This window comes from Heloderma suspectum, chromosome 5, assembly GCF_057233095.1.
Source record: "Heloderma suspectum isolate Gila_16-S chromosome 5, 16-S_ref, whole genome shotgun sequence".
NCBI lineage: Eukaryota > Metazoa > Chordata > Lepidosauria > Squamata > Helodermatidae > Heloderma > Heloderma suspectum.
Window position 1 is genome coordinate 46,473,559 of NC_139462.1, and position 24,127 is coordinate 46,497,685.

At 42.7% G+C, this 24,127-nt stretch overlaps 1 protein-coding gene across 4 annotated transcripts in view; it reads right to left on the reverse strand.

The window, feature by feature from the left end:
- Positions 1 to 24,127, reverse strand: part of PRDM5 (PR/SET domain 5) — a 141,933-nt gene that overhangs the window by 23,326 nt on the left and 94,480 nt on the right. For all 4 annotated transcript variants that reach the window (XM_084860256.1, XM_084860255.1, XM_084860254.1 and 1 more), the window contains one exon: positions 12,002 to 12,087. In XM_084860256.1, the coding sequence (XP_084716382.1) occupies positions 12,002 to 12,087 (86 nt within the window). The remainder of the gene's footprint in view (positions 1 to 12,001; positions 12,088 to 24,127) is intronic.

Genomic DNA, 24,127 nt, shown 5'->3' on the forward strand with positions numbered 1-24,127 from the left:
CAATTGCTGCTTGCTCTGTGCGAACAAGAAACTTGCACAAACCGAGCAGCGATTGCATGGGAGATTTGCACAAGTTTCCCCAAATTTGTGCAAATTTCCTAATTTAGTTCAGTGTCTGGAAAATTCCTACACTGGATCTGGGACTGATGTAAAGATGTGCTGTCAGTGGGATAATGGCCTTAGTGAGTGTAGGATTGAACGCAAGTGTGCTCTTCCTGTTCTGCCCTGTCCACAACTCCACTCCATTTTGACTATTTCTCCAACACATTCACCAGTGCAGAAGATACATCAGCAGGATATTCCACATTGCTGAGCAGTTCCACCAGTGTATCTTTTGTGGTGGTGGCATATCTGGTGTAGCAGGGCTTCGCCACTTTCTGTAGGCCAAGGGTGGGCAACTTGTGACCCTCCAGATGTTGTGGACTACAGCTCTTGTGCCCTGACACTGGGAGTTTGGGATGGGGTAATAGGGCTGTTACCTGATTAAAGATATCAAAGGGCGCAATCCTATGCATATTTGGACAAAAGACAGCCCTACAACTGGCTGCCAATTTGTTTCCAAGCAAAATATTAAGTGCTGGTTCTTACCTTTAAAGCCTTACATGGCCTAGATCCAAGGTACCTTAGTGAGCATCTTCTCCCCTGTGTCCCAGTCTGCCACCTAAGGTCCTCTGAGGGCTCTCTGCTGCGGCTACCTAATGTGAGATTGGCAGCCACACGCAAGAGGGCCTTTTGCTTTTCGCCCCTCAGTTGTGGAATGACCTACTGGTTGAAATACGCCTGCTGTCCTCATTGAAGGTTTTTAAGCAAGCATTAGACACTGTTGTTCCAGCAGGCCTTCCCCTTTTAGAACTCTTGCTCCTTTTGCTGACTTTTGTATACCGTTTTTAGGCTGTGTTGTTTTAGGCTGTGCTGTTTTATTGTTGGATTTTTTTTTGGTTAAATTGTTTTCAGTTCAAAGTTATTTTTAGCTATATGTTGTGTATATATGTTATCCATATGTTTTTATGTAAATGGCTTTTAAACTTTGTATATTGTATTTTAATGTTTTAACTTCTGTAAACTGCCCAGAGAGCTTTGGCTATGGGGTGTTACAGAAATGTAATAGATGGATAGACAGATAGATATTAAAATTTCCAGCATTCCTCAGTCAATACTGCTGGCTGGAGAATGGTTGTTGTTGTAGGACATTTTTTCCGTCTAAACATGTGCCTTGAGTCTGGATCCAACCCGCCAGTGTTTAAATAGTATCCTCTTTAAGATTGGAAAGCAAGTTAAATACCTTCAGGTAAAGATGTGGTCAGCGATTTCCAATAAGAGATTGAATTTAGATGCCTCCCCAAGCCATTGTCTCACTACCACAGACCATGGCCTCCTATCACTATCACAGCTCCCCTCCTTCCTCTTAGCACTCGTTTCTGCCAGTATAAATTCCCACCTGCCTCTGGTCCATCAACGGGTTTTTTGCATCCAAGTTTAATCACCTTCTACTTCCCTGACAGACAAAATCCTGACTGACAACCAGTGTTCTGGCTTGTGTGGAGCTCCTCCTCTTCAGACTGTTGCCCTTCATGAGTACAAGGCAGCAAATGTGATGACGGAGAGCGGCAGATCTGGAGTGCTCTCTCTCCTCATGGGTTTGCTCTTCAGGTACAGAATACCTGAACAGGGCTACTCTTTGGCTTATATTTTCTCCTCAGCAGTTACCATTGCAAATATCCAATGGCACCAATAAAGTTGTGGAACTTTATTTGTGTTGCGCCTTCCATGTACAAAGATAGGTCCCTGCCCAACGAAGCTTATAATCCAAATTTTAACAGATCAGGAGACAGAGATATAAGGAAGAGACAGAGATTAATGTGAGCAATGGGATGTACTTCGCCTTAATTTCAGTTGAGAATGAGGACGAAAGGGTTAGAAAGTCACATTCACATCAGTTGTTGTATAACCTATACAGCATATGCTACTTCCTTTAGCAAAGGAAGATTTTATTGGCAGATCCAGTGTTTTTCAATTCTCTTTTAATAATTCCTGAACATTTAGTGGAAATAGAGGGTTCAGAGAAGAGGTGCCTGGAGACATTTTGTTCTGTTTTTAGTTGCAAAGCCAATTTAAAGATATATTTTACTGAACTGGAAAAATATAACAATTAATCAACTACGTAGAGAAAAAAGGGGGGATTGTAGGCCAACTGGAATTCTAATCTTTAAAGTTAGACCCCAAAAATATGTCAAATGCAAACCCATAACAGTAGTAAAAGCCATGGCTGCAATCCAGTGCACAGTTAAGCACTTTTAAATTCTATTGACTTCAAAGAGACTTAAGCACTACACTGGATTGTGGCCAATGTCTTTAAATCCACATACGTTGGATAATGTTCTCTGAATGTGCTAGTGGGGAAATGTAAATTGAATTATGTATCTTTTTTTCTTAAACCCCCCCCCCCCCCGCCACCAATGCTCAGCAGTCAAATTCAGTCCCTCATTTATTCTTGTTTGGCAAAAACGAGAATACTGTTAAGAGATGGTAATGTTTTCTGTCCAGCAGGCCAAGCACATACTAAATTAGCCAATCAATCAAAATGCTGAATAGGGTATAGTTGGTACATACGACGGCTGACGCACCACATAATCATCACAGGAGCGTGCAGAGTGGATACTAGACTCACTACCATATTGGGATCATATGGATGTCCAATTAGTATGAACCTGTGTCTCCAGACGGGCAGTGTCTCTGCTGGCTTCCCATTTCCTGTTATCACAACAATACTTTTCCAAACTGCTGCCATTGTGAATATCAAGCCAGGCATAGATTAAGCACCCATATTAAATTGCTGGTTTGTAAAATTGGCAGTAATATGTATTCCCACCAGGCCCAAATCCTAACAGTGGCTTTGCACAGTCTTGGAAGCAATCACACATAGGCTGTTGCATCTATACACCAGTTCATAATATTAAACATGTTGAACATGTTTTTAAACACTGTTCTACCTACCATGTTCATTTGCTCCTTCTGAAGTCCTTTCTCTTGGTGCACACACACTCAATGTGTGCGGGGTGACAGTAAGGTCCCACAGTCCAACTGGTGTCCTGAATGAACTGAGAATATATCCCCAAACACACCTCAGAAGCCATGGCTCAGTGGTAGAGCACACACCTTGCGTGCAGAAGGTCCCAGGTTTGATGCCCAGCATCTCCAGGCAGGGCAGGAAAAACCCCTGCCTGAAACACTGGAGAGCCGCTGCCAACAATACTGGAGCCAAAAAAACCCTGGAGAGTCAGTGCCAACAATACTGGAGCCAAAAAACCCTGGAGAGTCAGTGCCAACAATACTGGAGCCAAAAAACCCCGGAGAGCCAGCAGCGGCCAGTCAGTGCCAACAATACTGGACTAGATGGACCAATGTCCTATGTAATATGGGATTCTGTAAGGGATGTGCAGGACTTCATCACAAGACAAATTAATGTGAAAAGAGTTGCCTGGAGATTTGAAATCCACCACACTATGAAATCAATACAAAATGCCTTCATTTGAGTAATCTTTTCTCTCTCACAGCTATGATCATGTGACCCTAACTCTTCCCTCTGACTCTTTCTCACTTTTCACATCTACTACAAGCTCCTAAGCTTTATATTTTCAGCTCTTTGCTTCTTTTACCTGTGTCATCTCCTCTCCTTCTCCTTCCTACTCCTTCCACTCAGCATAGGCTTATCTGTTAAAAGCCCTCTTTTGTGTGTGGTTTATTTATAGTTGAAGTACTGAATGCTGCTATCAAAATACTTTCATATATAAAAACCAAACATAACAACTACATGCCATATATGTAACTGTATTAAAGCTCCCCTGGCTATGAGGACATCAAAATCGCTGATCTGTCAGTATCTTGAGCTTGCTATGGTAATCTGGCTCCTAATCAGTTTCTATGGGGCACTCTATTCCAAACAAGTTGTCTGCCTCTGATTTATAAGATTTATTTATAAGATTTATTTATAGTACCAACAGTATCCATGGGTCTCAGTTTTGCTGGATTATTTCTGTGACAATAAAGAAGTAATACACTGAATCATCTCCTGCATTTAACTTGATGCTGGCATTGCTGTTATTATTCTGAATATTGTTGTGACCGAGTTCTTGAGTTTCTCGTCATTGTTTCCTTGAGAGATACAATTAACACCTTGGGACCATGTTTCACATGTACTGTTTGTCAGCTGCCTTCCATTCATTCTTGTTTGCACAATCTTTACCATCCACTTGTCTTGGTCAGGGCACATTTTACTATCTAGTCACCCTCCTCCTATTACAGCACACAGAAGATATTTTTAAAAGCTACTTTGCACTTGTTTATTTTGCTTTAGGGTCCTTCTAAGTAGTAGATTGTACATCATTTCAATCAGCAAAGCATCTCCCTTATTTATCATTCAACATCTCTGTACAAACTGAATGATTCTCTGGTCCAAAAGTTCTCAAGGAGTGAAGTCGGCCACTCTGGCAACCGAGGATTGGTACAAAAGAGAAATAAATATTTCCACTGCTTCTCCTTCTGTGTTGGTTTTGAATGAATTAGAAATCGGAATACTTCATGGTCTTTAAGCTTCAGGGGATGGAAAACACTCATGTATGTATTTATGCCAATTTTCACATGCAGCAGAATCAGATGGCATAGATTTACAGTCAGGGCCAGAAATATTGGAACAAGGATAACTGTTTTGGCAGTTGGCCTCTGTACACCACCACACTGAAGTTGAAAGGAAACACACCCAGATGGGAGCAAAGTCAGGACTTTCAGCTGTAGTTCAAGGGGTTTGACAAAGTGGGGCACTAAACATTCAGGAAGGACAGCCAGTGGCATACACACACACCCATCATTGGTGGCTCATAAGTAATGGAACAAATGGCTGACAAGCAGCTGCATGGCCAGGTGTGGCCTGTTTCCTGGGTACCCCATGACCAATCAAGCAGAGAAAAGGCCTGGAGGTGGTTCTGAGTGTTACATTTGCATTTGGTAGCTGTTCACTGGAACTCCCAACATGAGGTCCAAACAGGTGTCCATGTGAGTGAAGGAGGCCATCATTAGGCTGAGGAAACAACATAAACCCATCAGAGAGATAGCAAAAACATTGGGAGTGGCCAACACAATAGTTTGGAACATCCTGAAAAAGAAGGAATTAACTGGCAAGCTCTGCAACAGCAAAAGGCCTGGAAGACCAACTAAAGTGGATGACTGCAGAATTCTGCTCATGGTGAAGAGGAACCCTTTCACAACATCTAGCCAGGTCAAGAATGCTCTTGAGGAGGTAGGCATGTCATTGTCAAAATCTACAGTCAAGAGATGGCTTTATGAATGTAAATATAGAGGCTTCACAACAAGGTGCAAACCACTAATTACGCTCAAGAACAGACAGGCCAGATTAGCCTTTGCCAGCAAACACCTAAAAAGCCTGCCCAGTTCTGGAATAAGATTCTTTGGACTGATGAAACCAAGATTAACTTGTACCAGAATGATGGGAAGAGAAAAGTATGGAGAAGGAAAGGAATAGCTCATGATCCAAAGCATACCACACCATCTGTCAAACATGGTGGAGGCAGTGTAGGGTTGGCAGAGAATTTCTCCCCGAAACTTCGGGGGGCCGAGCGCCAACGTGTTCGGCCCCCCGAACAAGTTTCAGGGAGAAATCCTCCGAACCCCCCCCGCCCCCGCACCCCCCCCCCAGGACGGGACTTACCTTCGCCGAATGTCCCTCCCGGCGGCGGGTCCAGCCGGCGGTTCAGCGGGTGTTCGAGCGGGGCGGGAGCGGCAGCCGGTCTTTCGACCGGCTGCCGCCGCCACCATTGCAATAAAAGAAAAAAAAAACAACCACCCCCTGATAGGCTACGTGACGATTCATGTAGCCTATCACGGCTAGATTTGCAAAGTCAGCCGTGATAGGCTACGTCAATCGTCACGTAGCCTATCACGGGTGACTTAAAAAAAAAAAAAATGTGTACAGATAATGGCGGCCCCCATAGGGAGCTGCCATTCCCGTTCCTTATTTGGTCGCTGTAGTCTACGGAAACCTTTACGTAGACTACGGCGAAAATAAGGGCAACGCTATTTGCGTTGCCCTTATTTTCGCCGTAGTCTACGTAAACATTTACGTAGACTACAGCGACTAAATAAGGAGCGCGAATGGCGGCTCCCTATGGGGGCCGCCATTAGCGTACGCGCTTTTTTTTTTTAAGTCACCCGTGATAGGCTATGTGACGATTGACGTAGCCTATCACGGCTGACTTTGCAGATCTAGCCGTGATAGGCTACATGAATCGTCACGTAGCCTATCAGGGGGCCTTGTTGTTGTTGTTTTTTTAACTTTCGCGTTCGCGGCCGGGCGAGGTGGGAAGCCTCCTCCCCGGCCTGAATTTCGGCCGGGCTGAGGCAGAAAGCCTCCCCCCCGGCCTGAATTTTGGCCGGGCCGAGGCGGGAAGCCTCCCACCCCTGGCCGGAACTTCGCGGGGGGAGCAGCGAAGCGCCTCCCCCCCACCGCGAACGTCCTTCGAGGACAGGTAAGTGACTTTTGTCCACCCCTAAGGCAGTGTTATGGCATGGGCATGTATGGCTGCCAATGGAGCTGCGTCACTGGTATTTATTGATGACCTGACTGCTGATAAAAGCAGCAGGATGAATTCTGAAGTGTATAGAACTATACTTTCTGCTCAGATTTAGCCGAATGCTGCCAAACTGATAGGACACCGCTTCATATTGCAGATGGATAATTACCCAAAACATACAGCAAAAACTACCCGAGTTTCTCCAGGCAAAGAAGTGGGAAGTTCTTCAATGGCCAAGTCAATCACCCGATCTCAACCCAACAGAGCATGTTTTTCACTTATTGAAGCCCAGACTGAAGGCAGAAAGACCCACAAACAAGCAGCAGCTGACGGCAGCTGCAGTAAAGGCCTGGCAAAGCATCTCAAGGGAGGAAACTCAGCATTTGGTCATGTTCATGGGTTCCAGACTTCAGGCAGTCATTGACTGCAAAGGATTTTCATCCAAGTATTAAAGGCGATCCTTAAGTTTGAAATGATGTTGGTTTGTTCCTTTACTTATGAGCCACCAATGATGGATGTGTGTGTATGCCACTGGCTGTCCTTCCTGAATGGTTAGTGCCCCACTTTTGTCAAACCCCTTGAATTACAGCTGAAAGTCCTGACTTCGCTCCCATCTGGGTGTGTTTCCTTTCAACTTCAATGTGGTGGTGTACAAAGGCCAACTGCCAAAACAGCTATCCTTGTTCCAATATTTCTGGCCCTGACTGTATGTTCACAATACCATTCTGATTCCAGGGGGATCATATGGCCGACATTTCCACCATTAAAAAAAAATAAAAAAGATTCCTGCATGTAGGAAGCTGCAAAACATGGACACGTACATTTGGGGAAATGTGCATGAAAATTCGCACAGATTCGCACGTGAAGAGGAAGAAAACCCCAAAGCTCACAATCTGATATGGACTTGAGTTGGAACGAGCTCTGAGATGGAATCTGGAGAACTTTGCTGACCTTGAATTTTGCTGATTTGTACATTCCTAATTTCAACAAATGATGGGAAAGAGCAGGAACATACATATCAACTTATCAATAATATGGTCAACTCTCAGCTGGTCATCTATTCTGGAAAGAGGGGGGAAATGGGCGGAAGATACTCAGTCCCTCCCACCCTGAAATAGATGTCCAGAACTGCTATCAAACTGTTAGATACTATGAGCATATCCTCAGTCAAGCAACCAGTATTGCACGTAAAGCCCAAGATGCTGGATGTGAATACAAAAGGTGGTATAGCAGGGGTGGGCAATTTGTGGTCCTCTAGATGTTTTGGACTACAGCTCCCATCATCCCTCACAAATGGCTATGCTGGATAGTGCTGGTGGAAGTTGTAGGCCAAAGCATCTAGAGATCCACAGGTTGCCCACTCCTGTGGTATAGACACTTGGGACCAGATGGTCTCCACATGCAAAACCATTCATTCATTCATTCATTCATTCTTTATTTATACTTACATACATACATACATACATAGTTCTATACTTTTATGCTGCCCTAAAATAGAATGTTCTCTGAGTGGCTGACAGTAAATGTAAAATGAAATGGTGGCCAATGGTGTTTTTTCAAATATAGTGGACTGTTTTAATATTTATTTATTATTATTTATTATTAAATTTATTAATCGCCCATCTGGCTGGTCACCCAGCCACTCTGGGCGATGCACAGCATGTAATAAAACAGTTTAAAACAATAAAATTCTACAATAAAAACGTTTTCTAAAATACCCTCACCCACCCCAAATGCCTGCCTGAACAACCACGTTTTTAATGCACGACGGAAGCTCATTAAAGAGGGGGCATGGCCTATATCACTAAATGCCTGTATTGCTTGTTGGACAACCCATGATGGTGTGAACACCCCAAAAGGTGTCTCTTCCTAGTAGATTTGTTCTAGAGTTGATCAAACCCTAGGTTCAGTCTAGGGCCACAGTTAGGGATGGTGGAGAATTCCACCACGGACTCCAATGAGGCCAGATTCTAAGAATCTGGCCCCCCTGGAGTCTGTGGCGGAACGGACCACTTACCTCCGCCACCCCGCGAAGTTCACGTCAGCCGGATCCTACCTGCCACTAGGCGGGTCCGTGTCCTTCCACAGCCGGTCTGCGGACGCAAATGGCAAAAAGATTTATGTAGCCTATCACGGCAAAGAGCAGGGATGCAAATGGCGTCTGCTACGCCAGACGCCATTTGCGTCCGCAGACTGGCAGCGGATGGACCTGGACCCCCCTGGCGGCAGGTAGGATCCCGCCGGTGCAAACTTCGCGGGGTGGTGGAGGTGAGTGATCCGTTCCGCTCCATTTGTGTCCCTGCTCTTTGCCATGATAGACTACGTAAAGATTTACGTAGCCTATCATGGCAAAGAGTAGGGACGTAAATGGCGTCTGCCACGCCGGATACCATTTGCATCCGCAGACTGGCAGTGGACGGAAGTCCGGCAGCAGACGGACCCAGCCGGCGGCTCCGCGGACTCACCGCGGAGCGGAGCCAGCCGGGAAAGATTCCGGGGGAAGGAACAGATCACCTCCCCCCCCTGCGGACCCAGGTGAGTGGGATTCGTACATCCCTAGCCACAGTCACCTTGCGTGGGACATCAATTGAGGCAGTCTCAGAACTGGTAGGACCTGCCACTGCTATCTCTAGAAAAGGGGCCTTTGTCATCACTGCAACCAATACAATGACAGAAACAGTAACGATGTCCTTCATGTAACCATTTTGTCTGCCCTACTGATACAGTTGTGAGATGTGGTGACTGGCACACTCCTTGAACAGCCTATGCACAATTTGTTGTTGGCAATCTTGCTTGTTCTTACTGGTAATTCATAATTCATGATCATTGCACTGCTATACTTGCATGACTGTTATATGTATGGTAATGGTACAATATGTTGTTTTCAGTTTAAAAACTGTGGGATCAATTAGAGCCCAGATACCATTTGTGTAAGTTTTGTACTTTACATTATGGGGTATTATTGATCTGAATGACTAATGTACTATATCTATCTATCTATGAAAAGGGGAAAGTCTCAATATGATGTTAATTACTTCCAGCAGGTATTTTATTTGTATAGTTTTCTTGGGGCACATTTGAACCCAATATTGGTACAGTCAATTTTTCTACCAAAAGAGAGTTAAGCCTTTCCTTACAGCAGTACAATGCTGTTCAGTTACCAATAATTCATACTCTTGTTCAAATGTCAGTCTTCAAAGAAAAACAGGAAAGTTCCATTACTATAGACTTAATGTACTTTTGCTTTAAGATTTAAAATATATCATTAAAGGTTAAACATAGCAACCATAGCTAAAGATAGCAACCATAACCCATGGCCCGGTTGGAGTCCACCAGGAAGAGCCTTCAGTGTGGTGGCCCCCTTCCTGTGGAATTCCCTACCTTTGGAGGTCAGGCAGGTGCCAATGTTGTGTTCCTTTTGGCACCTCCTGAACACAATGTTATTTTGAGATGCCTTCCTTGAGTGACCAGCAGCGGGTTATTCAATTCAGCTGTATCGGAATTTGTCTTTTGAAAATGTTATAACCGTTTTAACCTGGTGTTTTATTCTTTTATCTTGCTGTTCACCACTCCAAAATCTTTTGATGTGGAGCAGTATATAAATATTGTAAGTAAGTAAGCAAGTAAATAAAAATAAAATAATAAAGAGCAATCAGTCAAAATCTCAGATGCTGTCACATTCTGTTATTGTCTGAGATGGAAATTATCACAACATTCCTAGGGAACCTAGAACTTAGTTCTATGGTAGAGCACATGTTTTGTATGTAGAAGACCCAAGGTCCAGTTTAAAGATCTCCTGTTCCAAGGCTGAGAAAGGGCTCGGCCTGAGCTAAATGCACCAATAGTATGACCCAGGGCCAAGCTACACATGACATAAATATGTCATTAGAAAGTCCATCACTTAAAAAAAAAAAAAGATTACTAGCAGGTGCAAGGGTTTCATCAGGACTGCAGCATGCAGAGAGGGGAGATTTAACCTTTTTCTCCTACACAGTGGTCCCTACAAAAAGCCATCCCGTGCAGCTCTTCGCCCCAGAAGAAAAAGCTCCTATTGGCGCCAACTAAAACTAAATGAATAGCGCAATAAGTTAAGATTGCCAACATTTTTTACACAATAATTCATAACGGGGGAATTCTTTGCTATGTTCACATACGAAAAGCAGCAATGGACAACATATGGTTCACAGGCACACAGCTCTCTGTCTCTTTCAAGATGCTCAGAATCCCAGCTTTTGTTATGTGCATCATAGTATTCTTGCAAATTATAGTAAAATTAAAAAGGCTACCATATACTAATAAACCACACAGCCTTCATGTTTATGCTAGCCAGCCAATGAAGACCCTGCTGCTGAACCATTCATCCACCATTTACTGGCATCTATGGCAAGCAGCTGTTCTCAGCAAGCATGTATGGTATAAGTGAAGTGCAATGACGCAGGAAACCACAGAGAGTTTAAATAGGCGTCAGTTTGGGGCCTGAAATGTCTTGATTATGCCAACATTTTGAGGGATGTATCTCTAGGACATGCTGCTAGCAATAACTGAACCTATCCTGCTTTGATGAAAATAAAGTAAGTAAGCAATCAATGTAATCGACTACACCCTGTGGGGAAAAATGTAAAATAGTCATCTATTCATTTGAAGAGCACTCTTTTTGTGTTCTTGTTTGTTTGAAGTGAATGTGGTTGATTATACCACTTACATCGCAGCACCAGTGTGCATTATTTTGAAATGAAAGATCCATAATTTGGTGAGAGGTTACACAAAATGTCAGTCAGGTATAAACAAGCACAACTTTTAAATTTCAGAACTCCAGTGTGTAAACAACATCACAGGACTAAGCTTGGAGAGTTCAAACAGACTTCTGTTTCTGTTTTGTATATTTTTAATCACACTTAGCATGGCTGCAAGGATTTCCAATAACGTGTTTGTCGCAAGCGATGAGGTTTGTGACATTCCATCATCTTATCTGACAATCAGTCACAATGTCTCAAACATATTTAAACCATCATCCCACACATGGCTTCAATGAAGTGACTGTGGAAATCCCTGCTTTCTGTTTAGGAACGAGGTTATTTGGATTAAAACATGAAGATCTGTTATGCAACCAAAGGATGGCAACACCACCCTAAGTTCAACCCTTTTACCATGAGATTTAGTATCATACAGTGCTTAAGGAAAACTAAGTCTGATTTCTGGCCAGGTTAGTGCAAACGTCTCTAGCGTCATGAGTAGGGGAAAGTACTCTGGGTCTTCTTGCCATTTAGTAGAAGAAACTTTAATGGCACAGACATTACAGTAGTATCCACTACTGTGATGATGCCCAGGTCCTCTCATTTTCTTCCTCTTTCCATTGCCCATTTTAGGTTATCAAACAAACAGCTGTATCACAAGATGAGATACCGATCCATACTTACCCTTGTGTGGGTGCGAATGTGCATTTTTAATCCATCATTCTTGCTGAAAGCTTTGTCACAGTAAGGACACTGGTAAGGACGCTCACCTGAAAACAAGATCATCATCACCATCATCATACACTATTACATTTATATCCCTTTTCTCCCACTGAGTTCAACATGGCGTAAGTAGAGTTTTCAGATGGTCTCCCATCCAGGCACTGATCAGGCCCAGAACTGTTTAGCTTTCCACTCCCCTCCCAGGTTGCTGAATTATGTGCCTTCAAACCATGGTCTGGGTTTAAAAAAATATGGACCAAATAAAAGAAAGGGCCAGGTTAAAAGATCCAAGAAGCACGGCATGTGTGTGAGTCAAAGGGAGGCATATTTATGTGATCAGTTGTTTGTGTTTAGTTCATGCAGTGGCCTGGGAAAGGTCCATATGTTTGGCAAGAGCCACATGGTTATAATCCATGCAGTGCGCATACACCAAACTGCACCACACTGAAACTATTTCCATAGTGCTGTCTGTGGGTGTGTGAAGGAGGACAGAGAGACTGAGGCATCTAAGCTTTAAGGCAGCTACGCACATAAGAAACCAAAGAACAGAAAGATGTTCATCATGTAGTACATGATCAAAAGGACAGCTGCTTGGTGTTGTCTGAACAAGATTTGAATATGATAATCCATCTCATGCTTCTGGTGACAACTGTGATGGCTAGGGTGACTTCTATTATGATTAGTTTATGGTCACTTTTGTGGACAGGCATTAATTGTTCTCAAAGTACAGTATGTTTCCCTGACCTCACAGCTGTTCATCATTAGGGCCATCTGGGTATCACCATCCAATTTAATTACCTCAATCCATTCTATTCGTGTGTCTCATTTAACAAAAAAACAACAACAGATCAGCTGAATGTTACTGCAGTGGATCCCACTGCAACACTTCTAGTAGATCTATTTAGTGTGTTATAGCCTACTGTGACCCCCTCCCTCCAAATCAAGATTGATATAGTTTATAACTATAAAATACACCAGTCCAGGAGACTGACAGTATAGTATCTGGGAAGTTCTGTTCCATGAAAAAAAAAAAAAGGTCAAAGGCATTGTACAATGCTGTGACAGGACTGTTCTTGAAAAGTCCTTCAAAAGGAGCCACCTTGATTACATCACAACTGAGTATACCACAATTACACCACAGTACACCAGAACAGAACCCCATTGGCTTGGTTGCCCTACTGGATGACAATTGCTTGGAGATGCTTCTGAGTATCTCAATGACTTTCAGTACCATCAGCTATGGTACTGCCTGTCTAGAATGGAATTGCTTATCCAGAATGAAATGTATGTCAAGAATGGAAGTTAGCATCACTTCGCTTCAGCAAGTCCATTCCAACTTGGCAGCATTACTCCATCATCAGACTAATTGACAGAATACCACCTTATGAAAGGACCATCTTATGAAACGAACCGTGTCATGAAAACTCCATCTTCTTAGTAGGTGTAACCACAACAACACCAGGTCTTAACTTTTCACATCACTCAGGTATACAGCAGCAGATGTCTTAGACATAAGGGATAATATACTGGAACTCAGTCCAGACAAGACAGAGGTGCTGATGGTATGTGGTTCAGCTGACTGTTGGAGTTTGACCTGTTCTTGATGTCATTGCATTTTCCCTAAGGATCAAGTTTGGTGAAGGTCTTGTTTATGATGCTCAAGTGGTGTTCACAGCAGATTACCATTCACCAACTTTGATTAATGAATAAGCTGTATCTATTCCTCAGAAAAGAGTATCTTTCTGTTTATCTATGCTTTAGTAACCTCTAGGATGGATTACTGCCATGTGTTATATTTGGGCTGTCTCTGAAAAGCATTTGGACATTTTAACTGATTTAGAATATGGTGGCCAGGTTAATGTAGACCCATTGCAAGGAACATATCATACCACTGCTTAAATATTGTCACAAACTTCCAGTTTGTCTCCAGGTACAACTCAAAGTGCAATTTAAAGTTAACCTAAAAAACCATAAACAGCCTGGGACTTGGGTATCTGAAGGACTACCACCTTCCATACGACCCTGACTGTCTGCTGAGGTCGTCATCTGAGGCTCTGCTTACAGGATCACCATCTGTGGAAGCCAGTGAGTACCAGAGGCAGGGCCTTTTCTGTGATGGTGTCTAAGTTACAGAATATTCTCCGTAGAAACCTTTGCCTACTGTATTATCTTTTAGGTGTCGTGTTAGAGCTATTTTATTTTCCTGAGCTTTTGTGGGGAATTGATATGCGACCTGCCGCTTGCTATACTTAATTTGAGTTTTATTTTGTCTCCTACTTTATTTGCTCATTGTGTTTTTATACTGTTTTGCTTTGAATTAAATGTGCTAATATTCTGTTCTTGAATTGTTTTTAAACTTCTTATGTAAAGAATCATCACCTTGATGATCATTTGCAAAGAATATTTAAAATAAATAAATAACCTTCAAATCCCTCCTCAAAGCCCATCTTTTCTGCAAAGCCTTTGGCACAACCCCCTAATTCCCATGCCCTACTGTTAACTCAGCCTGTAACTCAGCCTCAGCACATGCAACTGAAACAGCCTCCTCCACTTCCTTCCTATACCTCGGTTGTTTCCCTTCTGTTGAATTTTTTATTGTAAATTCCTTGAGCAGAGACCTACCCTCTAGTACTCTGTAAAGCCATGGTGGTGTGTGTGTGGGGTGTGTGTCTGTGTGTCAGTCTTAATTCGACAACTGGAAGATTTTTTGTTGCAATTTTTTGCCACTGATTTTGGCAACAGCACAGCTACAGAAAGGATATCCCTATATATTGATACATAGTTACAAGATATGGTTAAAAACATCCCATCATACATCAAAGACACTCATGATTTTCTATGGAAAATTGAAGACCTGAAGAAGCAATACTAATTTGACACCAATACTATACTTCTAACATTTGATGTCACTTCACTTTATGCTAATATACCACGTAATGATGATATTCAGACTCTAAATTACTTTCTAAATAGCAGAAACTTCCATGAACCTCCTAAAGCAGTTATCACCACCTTAGCTGCACTGATCCTTACTTGCAACAACTTTACATTGAACCAGCAACACTACCAACAAAAACAAGGCACATCTATGGGCAAAGATATCGCTCCATCTTATGCCAGTCTATATATGGAAAAATTGGAACAAACCATTCTTTAAAAAAAAACACCAGAAAAATAGTCCACTTGTATGGTGGCAATAAATTGACAACATCTTGGTGATCTGGACCAGCGGCAAAGAAAGCTTGGAGCAATTTTAAAATGGTATCAATTTTGTTCAGCCAACTCTCAAATTCACAAATGCACACATCCCATTGTTAGATGTTCTGTTTACCGTTGATCAAAACAAAATTGTCAGTCATTTGTATATGAAACCAATGAACGCCCATGTTTACTAAAACTGGAATTCCTGTCATCCAAAACTATCAAAAGAAACTATTCTTCAGCCCTCAGAATTAAATGCATCTGCAACAACCATGCTAATCCTGGCAAAGTCAACAAACACTTTCTACACAGATGATATCCTCTACATGTCATTGATTGCAACATAGTCTGAGCATCTATATTCTGCAGAGTCATTCCTCCAACAGACACAAGGAAAATGTCAACAAATAACACTTTATCCCTTGTATGGTTACTTCCACCTGGCATCTCCCAACTTTGACCTGGCTATTAAGGAGAGCTACTGACTCGTAGCCAATTCACAACATCTTGCAAAAGCCATAAGCAAGCATCCTTTCATTGCCTTCTGCTATCCTCCACATCCAGAAAGGTTACTGATAAGAGCTGAAATAAAACCAACCATCAACAATCCTGGGTTACATGACCGTGAATCCAATCACTGTATCACCTGCTCCTACTTTAGAGAAATAGTTACCTTTAAAAGCAGAGCAATTGGTGAGACCTATTTCATTAAACAGATTTTTACTTGTAAACCTAACAATGCAATGAACACTACTGAATGCAAACACCATGGATGCCACTTCCAGGTATGGTGTAAAAGCCTTCATACACAATTTGGAAACCACAAATCAGTAATCTTGACCAAAATAAATTGAGCAACCCATATCAAAACATTGTCATTCTAATGGCCACAACCATCTTTCCTATGGAACAACTATTAGATCCAGTATTATTATAAGGAAGAGCCCCAACACCCCATGGGCTCAATTTGGAAGACAACACTTAATTTCAACTAGCTTTTGATTTTTCTTTTTAAAAAACTGCACCTTAGCTCATAGTGTTCATCTGAAATCCCAAATTGTTACAGAGGAAGGTGGAAGCCAAAACATTTAACTAAACTGTTTTAGATGTATCTCTGTTTCATCATTTACTTGTTTTTCAGATATAACTACTTAGACTATCCTTTTAGGATCCAGAAACTACATGTGTGTATGTGTGTGCATGCATGCACACATGGACACACACAGGGGTTACAGAACAGGGTTCTAGTGTCTTAAGTATACTTTGATGCTGTTGGGAATGCAGCCACTTGAAGAAACAAACAGAAAAGATGGCATTGGCATCCTTGCAAAATGGATTGGGGGTTTTTCTTTCCTCCCACCCCAATTGCCCTGCCTTAGATCATTAACTCTGAATGTAAGGATTTGGACAAATATTTTTAACAAGGCCTGCAAGCTGTCTCAAGTTCTCTGATTTACTAATTTCACATCTGTTTGAAACGTGACACTATCTCTCGTGACCCCCAGTGTCACTAATCCATGCTGTCATCCTTTGGACACTGCAGGAGCTGTTGGGGCTCAAACATTTAATTAATCCAGTTGACATTTTTATGTTTTGAGGCTTTTACATTTCAAGGGAAAAGTTTGGAAAGGTTTGCAAGCAGATGAGTGCTGACAGCTCAGTGCTGAGCCCCCTCCCTTCATTCTTTGTTTATAGAGAATAACTTTGCTTTAAAGGACTGGCTTAGGGCTGATGTGAAAGCTGTTCATAATGTCCTTCCTAAATTAATCTCAGTGTTTATAGCACCCAAAGGAGATAGCTTGGAACCCAAGCTGCTCCTCTGTCCACTTAAGAAAGGGCAACTCCCTCCTCCATCAGCAGCTCCCTTCACCATACCACATCATTCCCAAGGGATGCTCAGCCTCCAAGAGATTTTCATGGGCTGCTGTGGGAAGCCCCATTTTATGACCATGAGTATGTTTTGTTCCCAGGAGAAAAGTTAGGATCCAAGCCTATATGCTTAAACAGCGGCCAGCAGACGCCAGTAGAAGGTGACTCTGTCATCTTACAACAAAATCTTAAGCCAGGTATGACCTGCCTTGATCAGCCATTATATAAATGGCTGTCAGAAATGGACCGGCTTTCCCCTTCGCAATCAACACCACAACAGATAAAGCTCCAGGCTAATAAACTTTACTTTGCTAGAGACTAGCTTTTCTACAAATGCAGATCCAAGGAAACTCAGACTGCCCCAGGCCCTAAACCACTAATCAACATTCTCTAAGCAGAGGAGATGAATGAGAAGGTAGAGAAGTTACCTGCAGTTTGGGTGTGAACCTCATAGCCAAGCTTGCTTCGCAGTGATACTCCTCCCTTAGGGTGGCTCCCTCCTACGTTAGCTTCCAAGAGTGGCTATCCTGACTGAGCATCTGAGCCCTGCCCCTAACTTTTCCCACTTTGCTTTGCACCGCACCCTAGCATCTCTCATGTCACACCTCTCTTCCTCCTCCTCCTCCTCCTCCTCGGAAACTTGAGTTCCCATGGTGGAGGGAGGGGACAGAGCCTGAGCCTGGACTATCTGTTTGTCAAGGCCTTCAGAGGATTCTCTCCCAGGGTCTAGGTGCTCTAGGGAGGGTCCCTCCCCCAGGCTTTGACCTAGCAGTTCTAATTCTGACTCAGAATTGGAGCTGTCAGACAACTGAGGGCTGGGACTCATCCCTGACAATGACCTAGTTCATGTATCATGGAGACAGCTCCTGTGTTGTTTAACCAAGAAACTGTGGGCACAAGTGAAGCATCAGCTCATAGTCTCTGCTTTTAATTAACAACCCAGGAACATCTTGTTCCTGGGTTGTTTTGTGATGTATGAACACACAAGTCTGGTTGTTTAGGGGTTAGAGGACATTTATTTGCATGCCAAAGGCCATTAACAAACTCCATACAAAATTACAAAACGTGTAACAGGAATAAAACACTGGAGTAATTAAACAGCTAAAAAGCTCAGTGAACTAAAATAGATCTAGGCTTTGACACCAAAGAATCATAGTTACAGTTAACTGTGACCGCATTTAGCACAAATTTTTCAGGCAGCCAAAGCAAAAAGCGCAACCTGCTAGATCACTTGGCTATTTTGATCAGGCAGCGCTGACGTTTCCACCAGCAAGCCTGCTGTAAGAGATCTGGGGCTGCTTTGGAATATGAGATGCTGGGGTGGGATAGGATGGGTTGGGGGATGAAGGAAAAATATTCATTCTCTACCACATTAAGATTTCCACCAGCGTGCTGCATGCTGTGGGACCTATCTGTGGTTGCTTTGGAACTTGAAATACCTGGAGGGAAAAAATAGTTTTGGTGCTGCAGTTAAAAAGATGTGATAAGCGGAAGGGTTAAGCACACCACTTATTTGCTTCAAACTGAATACCCCCAGTATCACTTCATTCCAGAAAAGATGTGTGGGCTAAGGTTTGTGAGCTCAATCAGCTAACTTCATAGTCTGTGCAAGACCCTGTAAGTGCCTTCTAGAGCATAGTCCCCAATGCCACAGCATCCTCCGACAGTGGGTGCAAAACTCCCTGCCCCCTTCAAAAAATTATTTTTAATTTTAAAAAAATGTGGAAAATGTTAGGGCGCCTTCCTGTTCCTGAACCTGCCACTGATGGTTCAGTGAGCAGGAAGAGAAGGAACGAGTTGCTTCTTGGCCCCACCCAATCTTCTTCTGTCCACATAGACCTTTCCCCTTTGTTCTCTCCATCTCTCCATTCCAGCCTCTAGCCTTGCTCTTTCTCTCCACCTAACCCCATTCCTCACTATTTCTCTCCCTTCCACTAGCCTTATTCTTTCTATCCTTTCCTAGCCCTCAACCTTGCTCTTTCTCTCCCACTCACCCCTTTATCTTCCTGCTTCTTTCTACTCCCAGTCTCTATCTTTATTATTTCTCTCCCCCATACCTTTTATTTCTTCCCCCTCTTAGCCTCTAACCTCACTCTTTCTCATCCCTCTACCCCTTTGCCTTGCTATTTTCACCCCCTCCTAGCCTCTAACCTCTCTATTTCTCTCCCCACACCTCTTTTGACTAGCCAGGCCCCAACGGCAACCGTTCTGGGACTAGCCACTTCCTTGTGGTGGTGCTCACAGCAATTTTTCAGATTCCCTAATGTCCCCACAGGTCCAAAAAGCTTAGGGACCCCTGTTTCAGAGTATCCTTCCCCAACCAGGCACCCTCCAGATGTGTTTAACTAAAACTCCCATAATTCCCCAGCCAGCTTATGGGAGTCCAACACATCTGGAGGGTGCCAGGCAGTGTAATATAAATAATTAAGCAACCCATTCCTGGTCAAAATCAGTATGTTCCACACACCCCACACTGTCAAGATGTACCCTTTATTTGGGCTCTCCTGAAAACCTATGAAACAGGTGCTGGCTTTGACATTTCTCATTGCTGGCAACATCATCAATCCCACTGGTGCTAGGAAATTTATCTACAAGCACCACATCCCAGGTTATTAGCAGCAGTACCATGGTCAGCCCTGCTGCATCAGAGGAGACCCCCATCTCCAACTGTCAACTCACAGAGTGAAGGCATGACTCAGCTGACTGAATAAAGGTGTGGGATAACTGAATATATAGATATATATCTCTATAGGCTGTAGTTTTGTCTTGCTCTTCATTGTTTTCACTTCTGTTGTTTTTAAATCTTTACTGAATGAAATTTGTTCTCATTGTTCTGCTCTTCTAGTTGCCCTGGGATGGCAGAAATGATGGGAAGAACTCTAGGGAAGGGCTGTAGCTCAGTGGTAAATCATATGATTTGCATGATATAGGTCCCAGGTTCAGCCACCGGCTACTCTTCGGAATGCCATCTGAAACCCTGGAGAGCCACTGCCAGTCAACTTAGACCAGCCTTTCCCAATCTGGTGCCTTCCGGATATGTTGGACTGCAAGTCCCAGCATCCTCAGTTAGCCTGGCCAATGGCTGGGAGTTGCAGTCTGGAGGACACCAAGTTGGGGAAGGCTGGAGTGAAGCATACTAAACTAGAAGGACCAATGCTCTGACTCAGTATACGGCAGCTTGGTAGGAACCAAGGGCCACCATGCGAGTGCATGCCCTGCCTCTCAAGAAGGGCTCTAGGACAAAGGGAAGACCAGCCTGACCCTAACCATCTGCCAGAGATGAAGCAACTTCTAGCTGCCAGAGTAGAAGCACATTCTGGCCTTTTTCCCAGCTGATACCCAACATTCCATGGTGCCTGAAGGCTGCGAAACATGCTTGGTGCTCATTGGGCTTTGGGGGTGGGGGCTGAGAAACATCAGTGATCCCATTTTGACTCCAGTTCCATTGGCACGGGAGCACTGAGTTCACTATTAGGGGAAATTATAAATACTAGTGTAAGTCAACCTGGGTAGTTTTTACAGAAAGGCAATATGTAAATTGCATGATTTTTATTTTTATTTTTTAAAAATGGGTGCAAATAAATACATAGTAATGTATTTTGGGGTTTCTTTGGAAGCAAAATGGCATATTCAGGGTATTAAAATGGATGCATATTTCATTTTCAATATGAAACTAATTTTTTTTAAAGAATGTTAAGGTTCATCTGTAATCAACATGTAATTATGGACCCTGCGCCAGATAAATCTGCAGCATACCCCGGCAGGGAAATCCTGCTACCACTGCTGGAGTGATTGGAAAAGGAGGTTTTCCACCCCTCCAAAGCCCTGCCAGGCTCATGCAGGCAGGGTGGAAGGAGGGAGGAACCATGTTTTTGCTGGTGGTTTTCCCTTTTCCAGGCCAATGTTAAAAAACAAAAATAAAACACAAATTTCCTCCCACTAGTTTCAGCAGGAGGGAATTAGTCTATCCCAGCTCCAGGGCTGACACAGATTTGCTGCTGGTTTGGGTGTGTGTCTGGGGACTGGGAGGGCTGCGGTTCCTGTAGATCCATGCCTCTCCAGGCCCTGACCCTCATATATGCTTTCCCCTGTCTCCTGGATTTTAGACAGTGGAGAAGCACCAGCCATAGAGGCTTCCATGGTGACTAGGGGCAGTGTTCCAAGGTTGGATCTCCCCTTCCAAGGGTGGACCTCCCTCTCCACCCGCAGAGGACGAGATCCAACATATCATATGGCTCCTGGAGAGCATACAAAGGACCACAGGACTCCAGCCTAAGGAACATTAACAAGTATTAATGTGGAAGTGGAAAGAATCTATCCACTGCATTTTTCGAAAATGCAACTGCATGGGATAAAATAAAGAACACAACTTTCCTCCCATTTGTTCAGGTCTTCATCTTCACCTCATCTACTGATAGTTTTCCATTGATGCAATTAACGCATCTGCACAGTTTTATCACAATACCAAATAAAAAATGCTACTGGTGAATGTTTCAGAGCAACTGGGTATTAGAAAGTATCTAAGAAAGCATCAGACAAACTGAAAGTTAAAAATGTAACTCTACACAGGATTAATCCTTGATGCATTTTTCCATATCAGCAACAACATGCCTTGAGATAAATACTATCCTAAATTAACAGAGGTGGGCATAATACGGCCCATGAGCTGCAATGAACTACCAGTTGCATTTTCACTTATATTCCTCTTTGTATACTTCCTTGAAGGACAAATAAGTTCCTTAGTGAACGTGTGTGTGTGTGTGTGTGAGAGAGAGAGACAGACAGACAGACAGACAGAGTTTGTGAATTAACACACAATGCCTGCACAGATTACTGAAACCCAGGAACACAGATTATAGTGGTATAGCCTGAACTGGAAGTTCAGACTATTACTCTGTTATACAGTTATATAGTGAACTGCTTTCAACATGCTGTTAAACAGATTTTCTATATGGAACTGATTAAGTTTGGTCGAGGATCTTTTTCTTTCATCACTCTCAACATATATTCTTGCTGATAAAAGAGGAATCCAAACTAAATATTAATCCTTAGTTCTGAAGTTTCCTGACCAGAGTGTATCCTAAATCAGATTAAGGGGAGAAGAGAAACCTCACCAATCCAACACTACTATAAACCAGCAATACCAAGTCACAATGACAACATATCTGCAAAATGAAGGTAATTCTCCTGGGCAGGAGGTCATGGGAGGTGAGGGAGAGAGGGCCATCTGGATCGCACATTCAACACCCCCTGCCAGGTGATCAATAGAACAGTCCACAAGGGAAGCTGTAAGAGAGCTTTTCTAAGCAGAGATAGGGTGAGGTGACGACAGCAGGCAATAACAAGTATGAATGGGCGAAAAGGTTAAGATAAAGGAGAACAGCATTATAAGTTTGGAAGAGACTTCGAACCATGTCCCTTTAGAGAGGGTATACAAAAATATTTGTTTACACATTTAATCAACTGAGAAAAATTGACTGAACCAATGGAGCTTTTGTGGCAATAGCTGAGAAGTTTCTTTCACCTAATTACATAGCCTAGGTGTTTTGCCTAATTACACAACCTCGCCTTGTCTTAAAGAGACAGAGAAAATGCACACTTCGATCTCCTGTTGACTGTAGACAATCAAACAGTTCTTCCTGGTAAGTTAAACCCAGCAGAAATGTGTATCACTATGTAACATTACACATTTATGACCCATTTGCCTGTGCTTTCAAGAAATATATAATACATTATGACCCAGCTATCCAAACAGCCTAGGAAACATCAAGGGTATGGAGAATCCAAAGTGAGAAAAATGGGGGTAATATTTTTCTAAGCACACACAGGACATACACTTTGAAGACAGATAGCAAGGTTGTTGGAATAACTGAGGTTTGGCTAAGGACTTTCTGTCATTTCATTTATGTAAACTTCTTTGCTTACAAAATGCTCAGAGAAAAAAAGGAAACCATAACATTCACATAATCCTCAATTTTTGCAAACCAAATAGATATAAATCATCCAAATCAATTCCAGCTAAATGGTGAGCTTGAAATATATTCTGGCTTAGAAAACAGGGTTTGGGGAGTGCAGTTGTTACAGCTTTCACAAATTTGTAGAGTCTTAAAAATTTAGAGGTCTTAAAAAGAAACATCACGAGGTAGTATAACACTGAAATATTGAATTACAGCAATAAATAAACAAACAAACATTATGAATTTAATGGTCATGCAATCCTGGTTCCATTGAAGTTAATGCATCGTTGGCCGTTTACTACAGCAGAAACAGGACCACATATTTTAGAGTGACTTTCAAGATGTAAATAATTTTAAGGCCCCCAAATGTGATGGAGCTAAGTAAGCCACTTGGCACTCTAAACCTAAATATATTTATTTGGAAATAAGTCACATTTACTATAGAAATAATTACTCCCTGCTTAGGTTAGGAGAGCCCCAAGATATATTTTGGGGCACAATAAAAAAAGTGTTATTCACTTATGTTTACTTCTGTGTTGGACTGTGGCCCTTGTGTTTTTAATGGGATGGAATCCGTGCTTCTCCCCCCTCTACCCCAAAAGAAACATTAAAATGTCTGACCCCTAAGAACCCAGCGCTTGGTTCTCTTTACAGCTCCCCACAATCATCAGCCTATTAGGTGTTGTAATTCATTTGATCTAAAGAAGTCACTAGCAATCAGGCCAACCATCCTTTGAAAGAATGTGTCTTTCTCATCCACTAGTAGCAAACCAACAGGAGGTTGACAGCTGCATGAGATTTTACAGGTACTTTTGAAGATTTAACTGTCACAGGGAGATAAAATAGACAATGATGTACAACCCGAAAGGGTTAGGAATGCAGAACTCTTTCACTTTGTGGCTTACTAGAATGGAAATATTTTTATAGACAACAGATTCTTTTCTAAAAAAGAGATCACCCTTGCGCTTGTTATAAAATAAGATTTCAGTAAGACCAGGGAAAATTACTATGCAGCAGTGCACAAGGCGAATGACACTATGGCTGTAGCCAAGCCCAGAAA